Consider the following 19,697-nt stretch of genomic DNA (forward strand, 5'->3'; position numbering starts at 1 on the left):
GCATTTCTGGTGCTTCCGTGGACGAGCCTGCTTTCAGAAGGCAATTGTCTACGTAAGGGTATATTATCACCCTCTTGCAACGAAGATGCACAGCAACCACTGCTAATGTCTTTGTGAAAACCCTGGGTGCTGATGCAAGGCCGAAGGGGAAGACTCAGTACTGAAAGTGATCTGTACCGACTCTGAATCATAGAAATTTCCTGTGGGCAGGATGAATTGTTACGTGAAAATAAGTGACCTTGAGGTCAAGAGCAGCAAACCAATTGCTCCGTTCCAGAGTGGAGAGTATAGAGGCCAAGGTCACCATCTTGAAGCGTTGCTTGCGGAGGTATTTGTTTAGTTGTCAGAGGTCCAATATAGGTCTCCATCCACCGGTTTTCTTTTGAACCAGAAAGTAGCGGGAGTAGAACCCTCTCCCTTGGAATTGAGGTGAAACCCTTTCTATGGCACCGATATGAAGTAGGTGAGTAATCTCGGTGCATAATAAGTCCTTGTGAGATGAGTCCCTGAAAAGGGACGGGGATGGTGGGTTTGTGGAAGGTAGAGATAGGAATGGGATGGCGTGGTAATATTGAGCCATTGATGGTAGAAAAGCCTCAGCTGGTGGTGAAACATATGGAGGTTTGGTGGGATTGTCTGCCTGCTCTCGACAAACACGTCAAACGTGCTGCTTGTTAACCAAGTTCGCGCACAGCTGGTCAGATTCCTACATCTCAGAAGTCCTCTGACGTTGGGGGTGACATGTTTGATCAAATTGTCGTGGCAGATGCTGCTACGTTCCTAGTGATCTAAGTGTTATTCTAGAGTCCTAACTGGAATGTAGGCACAGAATCTGTCTGCTCACCGAATAATTGGTCTTTATCAAAGGGTAAGTCCTCTACTTTTGTTTGTAACTCTCTAGGAACTCTAGGAGCAGCCTTTTGGACTCTAGCAATGCTTTCATTAATGGAGTCAATTTAGTATAATTGTCAAAATTATGGTTGGATAGGTGAGGAAGGTAATTCGCGATCCTTAGGAGTAGAGTCGAAGACGTGTAGACCTTTCTACCAAATAAATCAAGTCTTTTCACCTCCTTGTCTGATGCATTAGTTTTATATTGAGGCGCCTTTGCCCTTTGATGGGCTGCATCAACCAAAAGAGAGTTGGGTTGTGGGTGAGAAAACAAGAACTCGGAGCCCCTGGGGGGGGACAAAGTACTTCTTATCAGCACGCTTGTTAGTTGGGAGGGCCGAAGCAGGTCTCTGCCACAATTCATTGGCCACCTCTAATATCGCCTCATTCAGAGGTATAGCTAGTTTGGCACTCTGGGTTGTTTGTAAATTTTTTAACAGGCAATGCTGTTTTTCTTTAATTTCTTGTAATTGTATTTGTTGTGACGCCGCAACTCTTTTAAAAAAGGTCTTGAAATTGGCTCACATCATCTGGTGGAGAAACATCACCAGGTATAACCGCCTCATCCGGTGAGGAAGACTGATCCATTGGGGATACCTCCGGTAGCTGTGCATCCGCCGTATTCGATTGCATCTCACCCTGGTTAGAAGGGGAAGGATGGACGGGAGGTGGATCTTGTTCTGAGAATGCAGGAGCCAAGAGCGGAGAGTGCGTGGGGGAGGAATATCCCATCATGGATCTTGGTGGGGATGTGGGCGAAAAGCAGGAATGATGGTAACAAGGTGAGTAGTCCCTGCGATGTTGATAATAGTCATAGCGGTCGCAATGATGGTATGAGGACCGTGACGGAGCGCGCCTATAGGGGTGGTAGCTGGATAATCATGTCTGGAATAGGATCTCCGAGAATGAAGTGATGGAGACGGAGAATAAGATTGTCTGCATAGAGGTGATGGAGACACAGAGAAACAACAAGAGTCTCTTCTGGCAACCCTTGGAGGCGTTAGGAACGGTGATGGTAGCCTATCTGGTGCTGCATATCTCCGAGAAAGCCATGGAGATCTCCAGCTAGATGGTGCTGGTGGAGAGGGAGAGGGAGTCAGCAAGAATGCTAAAGGTGGCGATGGCAGTGATGAGTCTTCACCTGTGCTTTAGCCAGTGCCGATGTCTCTGGTGCCGGGTATGCCGAAGCTGGTGCCGTGTGTTCCAGCACCGAGGGGGGCGGCCTGTGGTAATGAGGCCAAGACCGTGCATCCTGACCCCATTCCACATCACGGCTGCGTGCCAACGGTGCCGGTTGGTGCCATGGAGGAGTTAGCGGCTCATGGTTCCATGCTGTAGATGGTGCCGTATGGTCTCACGCTGGGGCCAGTTCCATGAGTTCCCATGCCGGCATCTGACTTGTTTGCTCCCATGCCCGAGTCAGTGCTGAATCTAGCTCTGGTACCAGAGGGGCTCTGGTCGGTGCCGACTGTGTTTGTGGTTCCGACGCTGCGGATGGTGCCGATGGCTGCAGTACCGAAACTGTCGGATCCACTGTTCTGGAAGCAGCAGCTAAGTGGCCCAATGTTCCAGCCAATTCTGCCCTTTTGGGAACTTGAGAGGAAGGTTGAGCACTGGTGGAGGAAGCGGCTGACTTCACTCCTGAACTAGGCTTGCTCTGAGATGTCAAGGGCAGCGATCTGGCCAGGGATGGCTTGGACTTCTTCGGGGATGCCTGAGTTGGGGAGGAGGCACTCCTCTTTTGCGGCTGTTGACTTGTGCTCGGCTGCGAAGATGATCCTGGGGCTGAAGGGCTTTGTCAAATAAAATCATCCTCAGCTGCATTGCACAGTCGTGGCGAGCCCTGGCCATTAGCTTAGAGCAATTCACGCATTTCTGCAGCACATGGCTCTCTCCCAGAGAGCGGATACATGCTTCTTGGCCATCAGAGGCCAGCATAGGGAGCATTTTTGAAACCCGGGGACCCAGGCATTTTAGCCGAGAATGAAAAACTTCTTTTCTTCTTTTTTTTTTTAATTATATACAATGGTTAACTGGGTAAGGAGAGAAACGCAAACTTAGCCATAGAAGAGTTCGAACAAGCTATTATGAAGAGAATTTTTTTTTAAGGAGAAGAAGAAAACCATAATGGGAACCGGTATTAAGTAAAGATAAGTTGAAGAATGTAGAGTTTTGTCTCTCAAACACTGGATAACGAGGAGAGAGGATCTGCTCCATCTGCAGCCTGAGGCGGTTGAAGAGGAACTGGCTGCGACCGGATCGCGCAGCATGGGAGACTGCGAACGCCGGGAGATGCCCTGCCACACATGTACGGTCCGGTCAGGTACAGCTTTGAACATCTCCGTCCTGCGGCGCTGGGGCAAGCCCAGCACCTACAGTGGAGAACCTATGGGGACATCACTCGAAGAAGAAAGATCTTTGTTAACATTCAGTGGGGGAGTATAAAAGCAATTTCAAAATGGAAAAATCATGCCATACTCTCTTAAAGTGACTCCTTTGGGTTAGTTTCAAAATGAAGCTTGTAACTGCCAACAGCTTCAATTAAGTTAAGCTACTTAAAGAAAAGGACCAGACAGAAAATACTAAGTATTTGTTTTAAAAGAACAGTTATACCTTAACTGATAAGTGTGCTCAATTTTATTTGTAAAATAAAAGTTCATGAGATTAAACAGAAACATATTTCCCAGTGTAAACATTTTTAAGGCATTTTTTTCCCATATGCACTACCTAATCAACTAAATGCCCAATCTTGCTATAGGTCCACTTTAGTACTAAGAAATTTTTAAACTGGCCTCCATGTCAGAGATATTTGTTCCCAAATCAGCAAAAGCTAAAAAATAAACTTTATACAAGAAAATGTTTCTAAAATATGCAAAAGGCATATCACTAAATCAAAGATCAAGAACTTCACATTCCTCAATGTATTATATCATTCAGTGATAACTATACACAGTAAACCCAAAAGCTAAATTTAATTCAATTAATACAAAATTGCTCTTTAATTTGGAAAATTAAATACAGCTAGGCACATGCTTGACTTTATGCAAATAGTCCCTGTGACTTTTCAAGATTCCTCACATATATAACCACTAATCACAAGCCTAATTTTGGGTGCTCATGTATTCTGAATTGTTGCATTAAGAGATTGTTACATTAATGCTTGCTGTTAACTGGGAAAGAACATTCCAGCAAAGTATTAGTCTTTTCAATAATGATAGTGTGCCATACGTTAGAAGAATTTTCTGTTTATATTTGAACTTACCCCTCTTCTGAACCCAGCCTTCTTTCACAATGGTAACATCGCTCATGATGACTCCACTCTGAGCCCTCAACACAGAGGAAAGTTCTGTTGAGTTATCAGCTTAAAAGTTTGGCTTCTCTTCTGCTGCCCTTCCCAGTCTCTAATGATGAGTCAGCCTGGAAGGAAATATTAGAGAATCATTTTAACTCTTCAGTCCAGAAGTTAAGTCTTTTCAAATCTCTCTCATTGATTGACCCATTTTTAAGTGCCTGTTAAAATAATTTTTAATAGCCCCATAAGGAAAGTATTTCTGTGGTCTTATGGTAGGTTTCAACAATAAACAGAACTTTCAACTAAAATATAGTTGTTGCAAATAAGCTATTATCACTTATACCAACTGAAGACTGTAGAGTCCTGTCCAACTACTTTTTGGAACGCAATTAAAGAAGACTGTCAATGGTGACTAGAAGATCCAAAGCTGGATCTACAGCACCTTTCCCTGTTTCAAAGTCCATGTAATTCATTAATTGTTTTATTATTTAAAGTTCGAGTGCTCTTGTTTCCTGTTTTAAATAAATAAAAAACGAAGTGCCGGGTGCACATCACTCATGAAGAACAACAAGAAATAGTATACCACACATATACACTAGAAGTAAAGTTACTTAAATATTTCAATCTGAAGCCAGTTACGGATTATAAATGACAGGTTAAAAAAAAAACATATTTAAAAAAACCCTCTTAAGAGTTGACATTAGCCCAAAAAGGCATAATTCTAGGGCATGCAGAAGTACATATTCTCTCTCAACTTTCAACAGTTTTTAGAGGCTATAACCAACCCTTATACCCAGAAGCATCGCTGTCAGCCATACTATTTCCTCCTAAACACTTCTCTCCGGGAGCCTGCACCACATCACAATTAGAGCCCTGCACAAATACAAAATTGTTGTCTACATCCACATTTGCAAAAATGAGCCTGAGATATCCTCATCGACATTTGCAGATGCTTGTAGATATAAAGCAGATATCTACAGATTTGCAGGGATGTAATTACAAGAGAAAAACTAAATCAAGGAGAGAAGGGGATGAGGGTTGCAGAGAAAATGAACTTCTCTGATGGTGAAGAGACACACATGCACATAACCACATACACAGGAGATACAGGCTCTAGCACTGGAAGTGTACACACTTCGTTGTTTATATATTCTTTGTTTTATAAAGCATTATTATCGTTCACACTTAGTATATAGCTCAGTGAGTGTAAATGTGTGATAGCACTAGAGTAGTGTTTGTATACATGTTTAAACAGTTAATCAATGAGTCTGGGCTCATTGGTTAACCTTCAAGGTTACACACAAGCCCCATCTCCCCTGCCACTGCCTCTATACCTTATAAAACAAAATTTATTAGTAAATGTTCCAGGTTATTTTACACATTTTATGCATGGCTCAATGAGACATTTAACTTGTGCAATTCACATTAGAGTTTTTAAATTACTGTGGTCTGAGAGTGATTAAGACATAACACTTTACATACCCCAAAATATTTTTCAGGAACATTTTTACTCCAATTTCAATCTCATGTAGGATTGAACCAAGGAGGTCCAACCTGTACAATTTATAACAATTACATATGATATCTCCATTACTAGAAGTTTGGAACCATGGCAACATACTCTGTATTAACCCGCTGCTCATCTCTTTGAGCACATTTACACAGCAGTGTTATTTTTGGAATAACTAGCGTTATTTCAAAATAAAGTGAGAGTCTACACAGAAAGCGCATTATTTTGAAATAATGTCAAAATAATGGGCTTCTTATTCTGACTTCTGCAACCCTCATTTTACGAGTAATAACACCCATTTTGAAATAAGGCGTGTGTTGACAGAGCAGCTAGAGCTATTTCAAAATAAGTGACCTCCAGGGCTTCCCACAGGTGCCCTGCTGGTCACTCTGGCCACACTCATCAGAACTCTACAGTCCACCACAGCAGAACGGGCTTGTGGCACACAGCAGGCCCTGCTACTCCAGTGCCACACAGCAACACCCTGCTTTGCCCTACATCTGCCATGGCAGACCCCAGCATGCCATCTGAGGCCTCCACAGCTGCCAGCCCAGCTGCAGCCAGCTCCCAAGCCAGTGCGCAGGGCCAAAAGAGGAGGATGTCTTTGTGGACTGACGCGGACATCCTGGATCTCACTGAGATTTGGGGGGAGCAGAACAACTTCCTGGATCAACACGTCAGACAGTGAAATGCCAATATGTATGCCTGCATGACAGACAGCTTGGTCCACAGGGGGCACAACCAGCCTCCAGACCCCACATGACCCACAGGCAAAGACAATCCCAAGAAAACCTACAGGGGGAGCACATCACCTGCCTGTGTCTCCTGCAGCAGTCTCTAGAGGCGGACATGGAGCTGCACCGCACAACCTGGCAGAAGCTCTTGCAGCAGGCCCAGACCATGTGTGCAGCTTACACCACTGCCATAAACTGCCTCATGGCAGCTCCTGCTGCCACTCTCATCCCAGCTCCTGCCCCTCCGGCTTCTGCCCCTAGTCCCACCCTCCGTGGCCGCCAAGGACCATGCACATGAGGCGGTGGGACCACTTGAAGCAGGCGCCACTCCCAGCCCCATCCCTGAACCTCTCCCTCCTGCCTCCCACGTTCTTTCCCCAGATGCAATTACCCCAATTAAACACAAAATAGAGTTTCTTATTTCAAACCGAAAGGTCTGCTTTATTGTATCAACAGAGGAAGGAAACTGATGTCCAGTTGCCAGAAGAGGTGGCGAAGTGTACAGGGAAGGGGTCGTGCTGCATGAGCAGCATGTGGAGAGAGGAGAAGAGATGCCCCCCAATGAGTTGAGTGTCCTCTTCCTGCAGAGTCACAAGGGTAGCCTAGAGTAACTGCAGGCAGAGGTGCAGCATGGGGTCTAAGAGCCATCGACTACTTAAGAGGCAGGTCTGGCTCCATAGCTAGAGTGATGTGGTGTCTGCAAGGGTAACCAGAGTGGGCAATGAAAAGGCTTTGCTGTTCCTCAAGGAGGTAGACAAAGGAAAGGAGCCTGAGACACAACTGTACGGGGCGGGGGGAGGAGTGGTCCCTTTAGGAATAAGCCTCAGATAACCTCTGGAAGCAGCTCCAGGAAGTCAGTGCTTTCCTGGTGCCCTGCCTGAAGTGCTTCCAAGGGGCTTTAAGTGTGATTGAGGCTCCAATCAGTGTGGATGCTCTATTTCTTTAACAGGCATTTGTAGTGTAGATTCGCTATTTCGAAATAAGCTATTTCAGAGTTTCTATTCCAAAGTAGCTTATTTAGAAATCAGCGTGCAGTGTAGACATACCGTTTGAGAGCCAGATCTTCTTTTGATTCCCTCCAGGATACTGTCTAATCAAGATTTTTTTTTTTTAAACCAACAACTTTCTCCTTCAAGGCCTTCAACAAGCTGTCCTCCTTAAAAATGTGTCCTGCAAATCAAATCTTTTTTCCCATAAAATCTCTTAGTAGCATTTGCTGAGTTCCTATCTCAGATACCTTTTTATTGCTTTCATGGTTTCTCAATATTTTAGAATACTTTTTAACTACATAATTTTAAGGATTGTAATTTATTGATTATCTGAATGTCCACATTTCATAGTTGTAATTTAACAGAGGCCATATCTAAGATTTTAACAGTCATAATTAGGGATGGAACCAGTTAAGCAGTGAAAATTACCCTTAGTGGCTGATGTTAGTGGGTGACAGGGAAAAAAGGGAGGAGGTGTTGCCTTATGTATTAAAAATGAACACACTTGGAGTGAGGTGGAGATGAACATAGGAGACGGAAGTGTTGAGAGTCTCTGGGTTAGGCTAAAAGGGATTAAAAACAAGGGTGATGTCATGCCAGGAGTCTTCTACAGGTGGAGGAAGTGGATGAGGCTTTTTTTAAACTAACAATATCATCCAAAGCCAACTCTGATGTTCCAACACATCTGAAGTTCCAGAGTAGCTGGATACTGAGTGGATCAGATGGACATAATCACCTGTAGCAGTGCTGGGCAAAATTCAGCCAGGGGGAAGGATCTGGCCCGTGGACACAGCTGGGAGCCTCAGGCAGACTCCTGCTTGCCTCACACATCCCCACACACACACACACACAGCTCAGAAAAGGGGCTGCTGCAGCCGTTTCTCTCTCTCAGTTGTGAGCCCAGGGAGGGGGGAATGATGCTTCACGGGCTACACCCACCTCCTGCCAATTTCTGGCCAACAGAAGCTGCCTATTTGAAAAACAGCCAGCACAGGAAGCACCATGCCCCCATCCCCTCAGGTTCTTAGTCACCAACGCAGAAGGTCCCTGCAGCCTGTGCTAGGAGGTGGGGCAGGCAGGGAGCCTGAGAACCCTGCTGGGCTGTTGGTGAGGAGTAGCCTAGGCAAGTCTCGCAGTCAAAGCCTGCGTCTGTCTACCTAGCCCTTCTCTCCCCGCAACCTTCTGCCTCCTACCCCACAGAAGCCCCCCAACTTCTGCCTCCTACACCACATAAGCCAAATCCTGTCCCCCCTCCTGAACCCATACCCCCTTACAGAATGTGCGTCCCAATCCCCTCCACAAAGTCACAACCCAAACCCCTGCACTCCCTCCGGCATCCCAGTCCCCTGCCCTAAGTCACGGCAGGAGGGGGCTGTATGTCACAACTCCAATCCCCTACCCTAGATCACAACCCAAGCCCTACACCCCAATCCAGTGCCCCAGGTCAGAACTGTCTCCTTCACCCAAACTCCCTCCCAGACCCCAGACCTCCTCTTGCACCCCAATCACTTACCGTATTTTCCGGCGTATAAGGCGACTGGGCGTATAAGACGACCCCCTAATTTTTTAGTTAAAGATAGGGTTTCGTCTTGTACCCCAGCGCCCCTCCGCCTCCTTTGCTCCCGGTGTCCCTGGTCTGCTGGACACGGTCCCCAGCAGACCAGAGGCATCGGGAGCAAAGCCGCAGCAGCGGCAGGGTCCCGCACCTCTGAGGCTTTGCTCCCGGTGCCTCTGGTCTGCTGGGGACCGTCTCCAGCAGACCAGAGACACTGGGAGCAAAGCCTCTGAGGATGCCCCGGCTTTGAAAAGCTGCGGAGGGGCGGCGGGGCAGCTCAGGCGCACCTGGGATGCCCCGCCGCCGGCTTCCCCCGAGGCTTTGCAAAGCCACATACCCGGCGTATAAGACGACCCCCGATTTTGGGGGATGTTTTTTAACATCAAAAGTCGTCTTATATGCTGGAAAATATGGTACTCCCAAGTTGCCTTCTGCACCCAGCCTCCATCCCAGAACCTGCACCTCCTCCATTAATGTCATGGAAGAGTGCAGCCCTCAAACACTATCCAAAACCTTGGAGTGGCCCCCCCATCAAAAATTATTGCCCATCCCTGATTTATAGTCACTTTCACTGTTCCTCAGTACAATCGTTTTCCCATTGTTGTACACCAGTCATAGCAGGAGGTGAACAAAAAAGCTTTTTTTCAGTGTTTGGGACAGGAAACCTTAATTCCTGGTAGGGAGTGAGGATTGACTAAACTTCAATTTTAAATATTCTGACTGGGGTGATATTTAAATCAATCCACCGTGAAATAAAGTGACCAAAAAAAATCAATGATTTAAATCAAGTTACCAAAAAAGATCAGGCTGACTTCGCTTAGTGCACTTAATTTTGGTATGAGACCCATTGAACTCACTAGCAATGTTACCTTTCAATTCATTAGCTAATCAAGTAGTCAAAGGAATTTTCATCGACTACTCGACTAGTTGATAAGTGGGGCACTCGCTATGTTGCTGCACCTCTGCCTCTGGAATGTACAAAAGCTGCCTCATAGCTCTTGTACATTTCAAAGGCAGAGGCACAGTGGGCAACCTGCACGAGAGGAGACCAAAGCAGTCCCTGCTTGTGCGGGGTCCCAACTACTGCACCTCTCCCTTTGTACATTTCAAAAGCAGGTGGCTCTTGTACATTTCAAAAGGAGAGGTGCAGTAGTATGGATCCCACGAAAGTGGGGACACCTTTGGTCCCCGCTCACACTTTTTCCCCTGCTGTGCCTCTGCCTCCCTCACAAAGATGGTGCTGGGGGAACGGCTTTTAAATCCTCCCTCCCCCTGCTTGGTGCCTCTGATTCAGAGGCAGCAAGTGGGGGGGAGCGACTACTCGAATAGTGACTTGACTACTCATTAAACCTAGGCTTATCGGGTGGCCGACTAGTCACTTACATCCCTAACTAGCACTTCTCTGTTTTTTGAGAAAACAAGTATAGAATGTGGTTGTCTTGTAAAAGCCAAGTTATGGTTAAGTAAAATAGGGAATAGACTTAAGACATTACCATTACGGTCCATGGCCATGATGTTCCAAAATAAGGGGTATATACTTAATACAGAATAAGAAAATGACACGCAGTGGCAACTGGCAACTCTAAATTTCACCTACTGAAGCTTTCTGTATTGTATACTTGAGTGAGATTCTAACCCTAGTTAACAAGTCCTAAGGATTAGCTAAGATAAACTTTTTTTCTAATTTGGGAATTTACTTGTCAAAGCACACTTATACTGCAAGGCATAGATACTGTCTTCAAGAACGATGCATTGCAAAGCGAATTATTTAAGTTACTAACAGTTTGATCCACTCAGCCATATCCACATCTTCATCTAAATCATTTTCTCCCAATGAGCAGTTTTCCCAATGATATTTCATTCTTGCAACTAGGCCCTGCATAGTCATCTTCTACTGCTTACACTTGACACATTTTCCTTTTTGACCCAGGGAACAAATGTCTTCAAAATATTCCCAGACAGGGTGTCTATGACACCCAGAAGCCATTATAGGAAGCTGTGTGTTTGCTGAGTAATATATTCTCTTTCTCTTTCCAATTCACTTCACAGCCCCCTTCTATACTGTATCCATCCTTTCCTATATATTGTGTGTCTGTCTTTAAGAAAATGTCTTAAGTAACTCCTCTATTATGCTTGGTCAAGGTCCACCACCACATAAGCACAGAACAAAAACAATCCTATCCAGCCCGTGTCTTTCTTTGCACATGTTATTTTTTAGTCTGCTGATAAACAGAAACTGGAAGCTGAGAACTTTCAAGATGCAAGAGCTAATACTTAGGCTAGACAGACTAGAGCCATTAATTCATTTTTATGAGACTATAAATGTATGTGTAACATGTTTGTGATTAAATTTAATTGTAACATATTTTTAAATAAAAAAAATAATGTTACTGATTATAATTTTAAAAATCAGATTTAAATAAAAAATGCGTTTTTATTTTTTTTAAATAATCTATTTTTATCTATCCTGGTTTATTTTAATCACATTGAGGGATCATGTGAGCTTGAAATGGAATGTAAATGCTGGAGACAAGACAATATATTAGGCCTGGGAGAATACTGAATAGACATGAAAATAGAAATTAAAATATAGTATATACAAAATAATAAATATAACTGAGCTTTATTTAGCTGAAAAAACGTTTTACCGTGCCTCATTAAACAATGATTTCTTTGTTTTTTTAATTTACAGTTAGAAAAAGCAAAGTACTATATTTATGTCATATTTCTTAAGGAAATGAATCTTTCCTAGAAGACCCATTTTAAATGAAATTAGTGATAGGACACATGATTGCTGATCTAGGGGCATGTTTTAGAATAGAATTTCCTCTTATTCAAAGTGTTTCAATGACAGACAAAAATAATTCACGGAAAAATATTAACTTTTGCCATAACAGATATAACTGAAATATTTCTGTTCATATATTGTCAGTTACACTCGATACATAACAAATACTGGGAATTTTAAATTGCAATGACAGTACCAAAGTATTATGGAGTAAGTTTATCTAACAAAGCAAGAAAACGCTGTGCATTAAAGAACTAGAGTTAAAAGATCTCTTGCCGCCAACTGCTCCCTAAAATAATTTATTTTATATTCATCTATTGCTGGAAAATCTAATATATATTTGAGAAAGCTTGTCAGTTTCTTTGTTCAAGCACTCCTCCTAAAGGGCCACCAAATTTAGTATACAGCTTCCTACTATCATAAGACAAAGCAACGTAAGGGTTTGGTTCTGCATGGAAAATGGGATGTGCTGGAATGGGACAGCTTCTCATAAAATCGTACAGATACAGATAGAATCACTAAGCAAGTGAAAGTGGCTGGCTGAGCGCGTACAATCCTCCCGGTCTGGGACTACCCCAGCTCTGAGCCTCCCATCCCACAGGAGCCCTTTGAGGAGGACTAAAGCTCTCCTCCACCCCATTCATATGGAAACATCGCTGAGCTATTCACCTTCATGGTGGAGTGAGGGGAAAGTGCAAAGGTTGCTGCATTCCTCACTGTGGGTGGGGAGCACAGGGGACAGATACACCTGCATCTGCCCCAGCCAGAAGACATGCACTCACTCCCCCAACTGTGCATGCTGGAGCTGCAGTAGCCTTGGAGCGGCACTTCTCACTAAGGATATTAAGGACTAGTCGACTATCCGATAAGCAAATGCTCATTGGATAGGTAGTCAACTAGCTGATTTCCCCGCCCTTCCGCCTCCCCCCCCCCCCCGCTTGCTGCCTCTATCACATAGAGGCAGCAAATGGGGGGAGGGAGATCAGCTGTTTGGCACTGTTACTTTGAAACACCACACCGCTTGGAGCCCAGGGTCAGCTGAGGACTCCTTCGCTGATCCTGGGCTCCGCTAGGTATTTCCGTGGAATCTGGGATCAGCTGGGGAGTCCCCAGCTGACCCTGGCTTCTGGGGAAATGCCGTGTGGAACCAGCAGTCAGCTAGAGAGTCCCCTGCTGACTCCAGGCACAATGAGGGCACTACCACTTTGAAATGCACAAGAGCCCGCTCTGGCGACTCTTGTACATTTCAAAGCTGGTACGCCCACATGCAGCCCGGAGTCAGCGGGACACATGGAGTTTGTACATTTCAAAGGAGGAATGCAGAAGTGCCTGTTGAGTAATCAATGGAAATTCCATCGACTACTCAACTAGTAAATTAACTGATATTTAACATCTCACCTGGCCCCAAGCTGCTGTGGTAAGAGAGGGCTGGGGTAGTCTTCCCTCCCAGGGAAGCCTGCATACTCAACACCTCACCCCCAGCCTTATTCCAGAGCAATGATTTAAATGAAGAATGTACCTTTTCATTTTATTTACCAAAAAGTATTAACTGAGTTAAGGATCCAACCAACACTGGGTAAATCTTCTAGTATATATAGATGGATTGGGTTGTTTTTCCCTGTAACAGCAGCAACTTCTACAATATCCTCCAGTGCTGTAATAGTAAATCATGCATGTGATTTATCATATGCATGCATAGAAATCTATTTTTCAATGTTTGATGTAAGTTCAATATTTAACTCCAATAAGATAAATAATTCTTAAGTTACATTTTAAAAGATTCAACTTGAAAACCAATGATTAACATTTCCCTTCTCTGCTTTGGGATGCTATGCAACAAGTATTAATCAATTACATTCAGCTATTCCACATTTTTTTAATTAAATTTCTAGCCCTTATGGCTGCAAAGACATACTTCCAAACTAGAGATGTTAGTTGAGTAGCTGACTACTCGATAAGCATAAGCTCATCAGCAGGGCCAGCCTTAGACCAATTTGACCGATTCGGCTGAATCGGGCCCCACACCCAAGGGGGTCCCGTGCCCCTGAACCCGGAAGTGCTGGCCAGTTACAGAGCCGGGGCCCTGCTCCACCACTATGTGGAGCTGGGTCTCCCCCCCGGCTCTGCCTGTACTGGGCCCCAGAACCTCCTGCTGGCCCCCCGCGCGTCCCCCCACCCCGCCCCCAGAGCATCCCCCTTAGTCCCTGTCGTGCGTGACTCCTTCTCACCGCCTGCTGCTGCCCATGTGCGGTGCTGCATGTGGGGGAGGACGCCCAGGCCGTGACATCACGTCACAGCCCGTGATTTTAAAAGTCCTGGGAGGCCACGTTGCGGGGCCTCGCTGGTTCCGGCTTCAGCCTCCGGGGCTTGAACGCAGACCCCGGCCGCGGCCCCGCAACCACAAAGTGGAAGGTAGAAGGTAGGGAACAGGCTTGTGCGGCGGCGGTGCGGCGGGGTGGGGGGGAAGGGAAGGGGCTTAGGCTTAGGCGAGGGTGAGGGGAAGGGCATTGGGGCCTAGAACGGGAGGTGCTGGGAGAAGGCCTGAAAGAAGGGGTGGGCATGAGAAAGGTGGCGATGGAGCAAGGCATGTGTGAGGGCACAGAGGGGCAGGAGGGGAACAGGGGGCAGAGGGTGGTGAGGGGGTGGGCATCAGGGAAAAAGAGGGCAAAGGGGGCAGGAGCAGTAAGGGAAGGGGGAGGCACCAGGAGGGTGCAGGGCTAAGGGAACGTGCAGGTGCCAGGGGATTTTGGGGTGAAGCAGAAGGGCAGACACCTGCAGCAGAGGACAGAGGCAAGGGAGGCGTTAGAAGAGGGGATGAGGAGGGGTAGCTCACATGAGCAGAGTGGGGCTACTGGAGGAGTGGGCACAGGGGGGAGAGAATGGCTAGTGGAGGGGGGCAGGTCGCAGGAGGGCTGAGGGCAGTGAGAAGGGCAGGGGTCAGGACAACAGAGGAAGGTGAGGAGTTTGGGGGCAGCAGGCACCAGGGGAGATGATGGAGCAAGGAGAGGCGACATGGCAGCAGAGAGAAAAGGGAAAGGTTTAAAAATATTTATTAATAACTTGGTATGCTGCTCACGGCCAGTTTGTTTGCGACCCGCGGTGCACTTTGGGTTTATGTGGGGATCAACACATGGCCGGCGAGTGGGAGCCAAAACAAAAAAGTAGTCAGTATAATGATCTTCTGTTGATGTGTTTTAGTAGTTAAATTCTTGGACTGTCACTGCTCATGAAAAGTGCTGTCACATGGGTAGAAATCGGGTAAATATTGCATTTTATTAATATCAGCAGAACTGACTTAAATGGGGCCTGTGTGTTGTGTGATCTTGCCTTAATCTTTGTATTCATGCCTGTCAGTGTGAGAGAAGCTATTTGTATATATTTGCTTGCATATGCAACCACACTTAAGCTGAGGCTCTCAGCATGTTCTGTAAGTATCAGTGTGGCCCCTGGGGCTTCCAAAGTTGAGTTGCTCTAGCTCATCCCTGACAGGTGTCTGTCTAACCTGGTCCTAAATATCTCCAGTGATGGAGATTCCACAATCTCACTCGGCAATTTATTCCAGTGTTTAACCACCCTGACAGGCAGGAAGTTTTTCCTAATGTCCAACCTAAACCTCCCTTGCTGCAATTTAAGCCCATTGCTTCTCATCCTAACCTCAAAGGCCAAGCAGAACAATTTTTCTTCCTCTTTCTTATGATACTATTTTAGATACTTGAAAGCTGCTCTCATGTCCCTTTTCAGTCTTCTCTTTTCCAAGATAAACAAGGCCAATTTCTTCAGCCGTGCCTCATATCTCATGTTCTCTAGACCTTTCATCATTTGTGTTGATCTTCTCTGGACTTTCTCCACATTTCCTGAAATGTGGCGCCCAGAAATAGACATGATACTCCAGCTGGGGCCTAATGTAGGCTCATTCCCTGCTTAGGGGATGTAAGACTGGGTGGGTTAATTTTCTGGCTTATGAAAAGAATAAACAGTAGTTCTGATGAGGGTTGGAGAGGGGATGGAAGCCAGATCCAAGATCAATGAGCCCTGGGAAGTGGGACTATTGAAAGGAGACTGGACCTGTGAATGCCTTGGAGGTAAGCAACAAGGGCCTGCTTTGGGAAGCCCCCTCTTTGGAGGTGAATGTGGCAGCATTGAGACACCACCCAGAAGCAGGCACCACAGACACTAACTGCAGATTCATGGGACGGCTCTCATAGATCTTGCACATGCATAAGATGATAGATCTGCAGGAGGGGGGGAAGTGGCGTAGTGAGGGGGCCAGAGGGGTCAGTTGCCCCTGGGAGAAAAATAATATAAAATGGATCAAAATTATAGGTGCTTTGTGAATATGCTGACTTGAGAGTGGAAAGATTTCATATTATCATATATGATTCCTGGTAACCCATCTCAAATATGAAAAATTAGGTTGATACCTGTTCATATCAGGAGCTGTTGAATTCAGTTCACCATTTGCAGTATCTCATTAGGATGTTTAGTGGAAAAGATACTGTTGTTGTTGTTTTTTATTTATACTGTGGGCAAAGCATGGGCTCACAAGAATTCCTCCATTGTTTTACCATGAGTCTCAAAACATTTGGTGTTTTTCTAAAAGCCTGGAGTCAGTTGATTATGTAGGACTCTCAGCTTTCATTTAAAAAAAATTCTCTATACTTCCGGGCCTTACAGCTAAGGAAGAAAGCTTTAAAACATGAACCCTAAATACTCAAACAAAAGGCCAATAAAAATCCAACGTTTTATTTTTAAAATATCTTATGATTTGTAGACCAGTCTCATAACTTTGTGTAGGCGTTCCTTGTGATCTTTGGTTTGGCAATACTGCTCTTCGGTGAATTTAGAGAGGTCTTTCCCTTCAATTTCCCTTTCCACCCTCCTTTTTTGTCACAGGTCATCAGAGAATCAGAGACAATGGAGAGTAGGGTGAGTCCATGACTATGGTTAATGACTGGTCAGGGTGACTAACTATTATCAGCCAGTGGTCTGAGTGAGCTATCTACTGCCATCTGTTAATCAACTGTAGGAAAAGGCTTCAGGAGCAGACCTTATTTATACAGACAACTTACTTTGCCACAGCGATCATTAGACACACTTGCTGTGTCAAGGTGATCAATTTTGGCTTATTGGGGGTTGAAATTCACTTAAGACTTGGAGCTGAGAGAATGAAATGTTGTTATCCTTACTGTATGATTAAAAGACCTGAAATTAATATGACCTAGCTTAGGGTCTACCATAACTTGAACACTAAGCAGAGGATAATGAGTCACATCTAACTGAAAGCCACAAAAGATGGAAACAGGTTTTATTTCTGGTGGTGTAGAGTTTATTTGGGAGTCCTCACTTATATCTGACACTTTACATCCAGGCTACATCTACACTGGAATGATTTTCCAGAAATGCTTTTAACGGAAAAGTTTTCCATTAAAAGCATTTTCGGAAAAGCACGTCTAGATTGGCAGGATGCTTTTCCGCAAAAGCACTTTTTGTGGAAAAGCATCTGTGGCCAATCTAGACGCGCTTTTCCGCAAAAAAGCCCCGATCGCCATTTTCGCAATCGGGGCTTTTTTGCGGAAAACAAATCTGAGCTGTCTACACTGGCCCTTTTGCGCAAAAGTTTTCAGAAAAAGACTTTTGCCCGAATGGGAGCAGCATAGTATTTCTGCAAAAGCACTGACAATCTTACATGAGATCGTCAGTGCTTTTGCAGAAATTCAAGCGGCCAGTGTAGACAGCTGGCAAGTTTTTCCGCAAAAGCAGATGATTTTGCGGAAAAACTTGCCAGTCTAGACACAGCCCCAGTGTTTCAAGGCAGAGCTGACTAGAATCAATTGAGAGTGCTTGTCTGTCTCAGTGATCGCTTGAGCAAAAATCATTGATAAAAACTTGTCTAGACTGATCTTGGACTCAACATGCAGGCAATGTGTTGGAGAGCAGTGCAAAGGAGGCAATGGTGATGAGGTACCATATTACCTAGTGAAATCATTGGTGCTGAAATCACTAAGGACTGGAATTTGACCACAGAACTGACACTTTCTTAACAAAGACTCAATTTTTGCTATTTAAAAAGTAAATCAATGTAACAGAAAATTGCAACGCCCTCTGATAACTTTTTAAAAAATCAAACTTTAAACTTTATTGAAAAAATTGGATAGTTTGCAATTGAAAATATTTGACTTACACTTAAGGCAACTGATTTAATTGTGTGTAAAATATTGAATAATAAAGGATGGCTTTTTTTAAAAAAAAAGTTCAACTACATTTTGATCAGATCTACTTCTGATGTGATATTTGTGTGTGGTTGTGGTTTGTTGTGCGTGTTTTTTTTTCCCCCTTCAACAAAAAATCCTGGGGGGGAGGGCCGGAGAGCCGCCAAAGTGGTTCAAATTGGGCCCCGCACTTCCTAAAGCCGGCCCTGCTTATCAGGTAGTCGAGTGGAGTACTCAGCTTCTCGCGTCCCCTACCTCCCGCTGCCTCTGTATGAGAGGCAGAGGGGGAGGAATAGGAGCCAGTGCTAGGGGCAGCCAGCTTAAAAGCAGGTTTCCCCTCCCCCCAGCACCATCTGCATGGTGCCACTACTTCCCTTCCCCTGCTGGCTCGATCAGTGGGAGGAAGATGGGGGGCTGCTGCAAAGCAGCCTCTGCTCCTGGCAGCCCAAGGCTCACAGCAGGCAGAGGCTGCTCGAGCAGCAGCCCCCGTCTTTGAGGTTCCCAGAAGTCAGCCCTGGCTGCCATGAACAGAGGCTGCTGAACAGGGGAGCTGGTCCAGGATGCTGCACCTCTGCATTTTAAATGTATTAAGAGCCTAGTAGCTCTTACTACATTTAAAATGCAGAGCCGCAGCGCAGGTGGCTCCTCAAGTTGGCGCAAGCCAGGACTGCTCAGTCCAGGCTCCAGCCAGGTCTGAGAGCTACCCCCGCTACAGCTCTGCAAAGTGGTCCCTTATCGACTAAGTGTGTAGTCAATACAAATTGTATTGACTACACGACTAGCCAGATAACCGCAATTTAACATCCTTATTCCAAACCTGAATCAAGTGTCAACTGATGCAGTACTATCTTAGAAATTCAGCACACAGAGACCATGTCTATCCTAGGAAACTATTTCAAAACAACTAAATTTGACTCAAATCCCTATTTTACAAAATCAGAATAGCATCTCCCCACTACAGGGAAGCCTTGAAATTAGTCCAAGGAAGGCTCCATTAATGTGGACACACTACCTCGACTTACAGCCCCAGGAAGCACTACAGAGTAATTAGTTCGAGTTACTCTGGGGAGCAGTTATTTCAAAATTGCAGCAGTGGAGTATCTACACTGACACTATTTTGAAATAGCTATTTTGAAATTAGCATTATTCTCCAAGAAAAGCAGGAGTACAGATTTCAAAATAAGCAGCCCCTTATAATGAAAAAAACAAACTACAGGCAGTCCCCGACTTACGCAGATCTGACTTACGTCGGATTCGCACTTACGAACAGGGCTTTTCTTGCCCCGGAGCTCACGGGCGGCGGATCGCCACCTGTGTCCTCCGGGGCGAGAAAAGCTTCTCCCGGTCTCCCTGGTCTGCTGGGGGGGGGGGGTCCAGCAAAGCTGCTGGACCCCCCACCAGCAGACCAGGGACACCCGAGCAAAGCCGCCCAGGCGGCGGGAGTCCCGCTGCCTGGGCGGCTTTGCTTGTTTGCCCCGGAGCAAAGCCGCCCAGGCAGCGGGACTCCCCCCGCCTGGGCGGCTTTGCTCCTGTCCCCCTGGTCTGCTGGGGGGGGGTCCAGCAAAGCCACTGGACCCCCCCAGCAGACCAGGGACACCCGAGCAAAGCCGCCGCCTGGGGTCAAGCGCGCCTGGGATGTCCCGCTGCGGGCGTGCTCCAAGGCTTTGCTCCCCGTCTCCCTGCAGACCAGGGAGACGGGGAGCAAAGCCTTGGAGCACGCCCGCAGTGG

The 19,697-nt window shown here is 45.8% G+C and overlaps 1 protein-coding gene across 3 annotated transcripts in view; it reads right to left on the minus strand.

Annotated features, from left to right (window-relative positions):
• The window catches only part of AKT3 (AKT serine/threonine kinase 3), a 254,031-nt gene that overhangs the window by 224,615 nt on the left and 9,719 nt on the right, over positions 1-19,697 (minus strand). For 2 of the 3 annotated variants that reach the window (XM_075924864.1, XM_075924865.1), the window contains exon 2: positions 4,154-4,308. In XM_075924864.1, the coding sequence (XP_075780979.1) occupies positions 4,154-4,199 (46 nt within the window). In that variant the 5' untranslated portion in view covers positions 4,200-4,308. Of the gene's footprint in view, positions 1-4,153; positions 4,309-19,697 lie in introns of those variants that run through there. The other variant, XM_006135203.3, reaches the window with a different exon arrangement.

This window comes from Pelodiscus sinensis, chromosome 3, assembly GCF_049634645.1.
Source record: "Pelodiscus sinensis isolate JC-2024 chromosome 3, ASM4963464v1, whole genome shotgun sequence".
NCBI classification, from domain to species: Eukaryota; Metazoa; Chordata; order Testudines; family Trionychidae; genus Pelodiscus; species Pelodiscus sinensis.